Genomic DNA, 1978 nt, shown 5'->3' with positions numbered 1-1978 from the left:
GAAGCTAGCTGAGAAGCAACAAAAGTCCACATGGAAGAGGCACACCAGCCTGTGTGATCATGAGATGTCGATAGGATCAGGGATCAGGCATTAAAGAACAAAAAAATCATATCATTGTGAATGAGGGGGAGTGCGGAGTGGAGACCCAAAGCCCATCTGTAGGCAACTAGACATCCCCTAACAGAAGGGTCACGGGGAGAAGACTAGCCAGTCAGGGTACAGTGTAGCACCAATGAAACATACAACTTTCCTCTAGTTGTTTAATGCTTCCTCCTCCCTACTACCATGATCCCAATTCTACCTTACAAATCCAGCTAGACCAGAGGATGTACACTGGTACAGATAGGAAGTGGAAACACAGGGAATCCAGGATAAACCACTCAGGACCAATAATAAGAGTAGCGATACCAGGAAGGTAAGTGGGTGCCCTGACGACCCTCCTTCCTGGCAAGAAGCACAACTTCCACAGCAGCTAGACAGGCAACACAGATGGGGCCGGACAAGAAAAGCTTTAGCAAACATTCAAAGATGTTTGCAATGGTTCGGTTCTAGGGGGTTCCATGGCGTTAAGAAAAATGGGTTCCCCACATCTGAGGATGGGTCAGTCCTGGGCGGCCCGGAATGGGGAGGGGTGTGTGGGAACGTGGGTCCCCCATCCCAGCTCGACCACTAAGTGCTAAGGAAGCGGGAGGGCGGAGCGGAACGCGGGGGGAGGGGGAGGGGGAGAGCACAGCAGGTGGGGTGCGACGGACCTTGATGTCCTCGATCATGTCGGGCGTGAAGAGCCCGCGGCTCAGCAGCGCGTCCCAGAGCTCGGTCACCAGCAGCTCTCGGACCAGCTTAAGCCTGAGCCGCCGAAGAAGCAGCCGGTCCACTTCGTCCATGGCGGGCAGACGGCAGGGACGCGCCAAGCGCCTTTGCAGCTTCCGGGCCTGGCCTCCGCACCCCGCCCCGCCTCAGGACCCGCCCTCCACGGTGCCAAGTCCCCAAGAACAATTCAGAGCCACCCTCTCCACCCTACCGCGACCTCGCCTCCCACAGCCACAGTCCAGTTGCCCCCAGCACCCGCCACAGCTCCGCGCCAGGGCACCGCCCCGCCCAGGACCTACCCCTACCCCATCCTCTAGCCCCGCCCCGCCCCAAGGCCCCGCCCCACTCCGGGCCCCGCCCCTGTCACCGCCCCCTGCCCATGAGTACCGCCCCGCCCCTAGGCTCCACCCCTTTCCCTCCAGCACAGACCTTTCCCTAGGACCCGCCTCCTCACTGCCACTCCTCTCTAGGGCCCGCCCCCAAGTACCGCCCCCGCCTTCCAGCCCAGCTCGCCCAGGCCAGATGCACTGTGGTGGTGCGTGGCACCGCTTCCCAGGACCACACGCCAGGTTCACAACTACTCCGCCTTCACAAATAGTCCTGCATCATTATATTTATTAGAAGGACATATGGGGAGCCCCTCCTCAGCATTCAACTGAAGCTTCTGCCTCCCACTACTCAGTGCTCAGGTCTGGCCTTTGTTCACTGTTCCAAAAATGCAAGCCATCACCTAACAAAGCCCATCCTAAAACCACTTCCATACACATTCCTCCCAACCACCCTCAAAAAAATCAAACTTACTTAATCAACATTGAGTCAATTCTGCCTCATAGTGACTATGGCAGTTAACATAATCTGGTGTCAATTTGAGACTATTAAGAGTGAAGGGGTGGGGTTTAGCCTGTCAATCAGGTCGCAGCTTGATGACCTCATTTGGAGGCACTAAAGAGATAAAATATTTCACTGGAGGCCAGATCTACACTCTCTGCTACCCATTCCTGTTGACAAGCCACATGGTGCTATGCTGATGGAGCCAGAGCCCTGGAGCTGGAGAAGCCACATGGAGACCCACACCCGCACTGAGATGCTTCCACCACCACTGGATCCACAAGACTTTCCACCCACTGGCCTGTGATCTTCCTATATTTGGCATCATTGCATGTGTTGT

The 1978-nt window shown here is 56.3% G+C and overlaps 1 protein-coding gene across 1 annotated transcript in view; it reads right to left on the bottom strand.

The window, feature by feature from the left end:
* The window catches only part of CASP9 (caspase 9), a 24693-nt gene extending 23809 nt beyond the window's left edge, over positions 1 to 884 (bottom strand). The window contains exon 1 of the mRNA XM_013005375.2: positions 753 to 884. Coding sequence (XP_012860829.1) covers positions 753 to 884 — 132 coding nt within the window. The remainder of the gene's footprint in view (positions 1 to 752) is intronic.
* Between the last annotated feature and the right edge of the window lie 1094 nt (positions 885 to 1978).

The sequence above is a fragment of the Echinops telfairi genome, unplaced genomic scaffold, assembly GCF_000313985.2.
Source record: "Echinops telfairi isolate 266 unplaced genomic scaffold, ASM31398v2 ScPeMD7_7457;HRSCAF=8495, whole genome shotgun sequence".
In the NCBI taxonomy this organism is placed as follows: Eukaryota; Metazoa; Chordata; class Mammalia; order Afrosoricida; family Tenrecidae; genus Echinops; species Echinops telfairi.
Note: the sequence above shows the minus strand (reverse complement) of the source record. Positions and strands in the feature narration are given on the sequence as shown.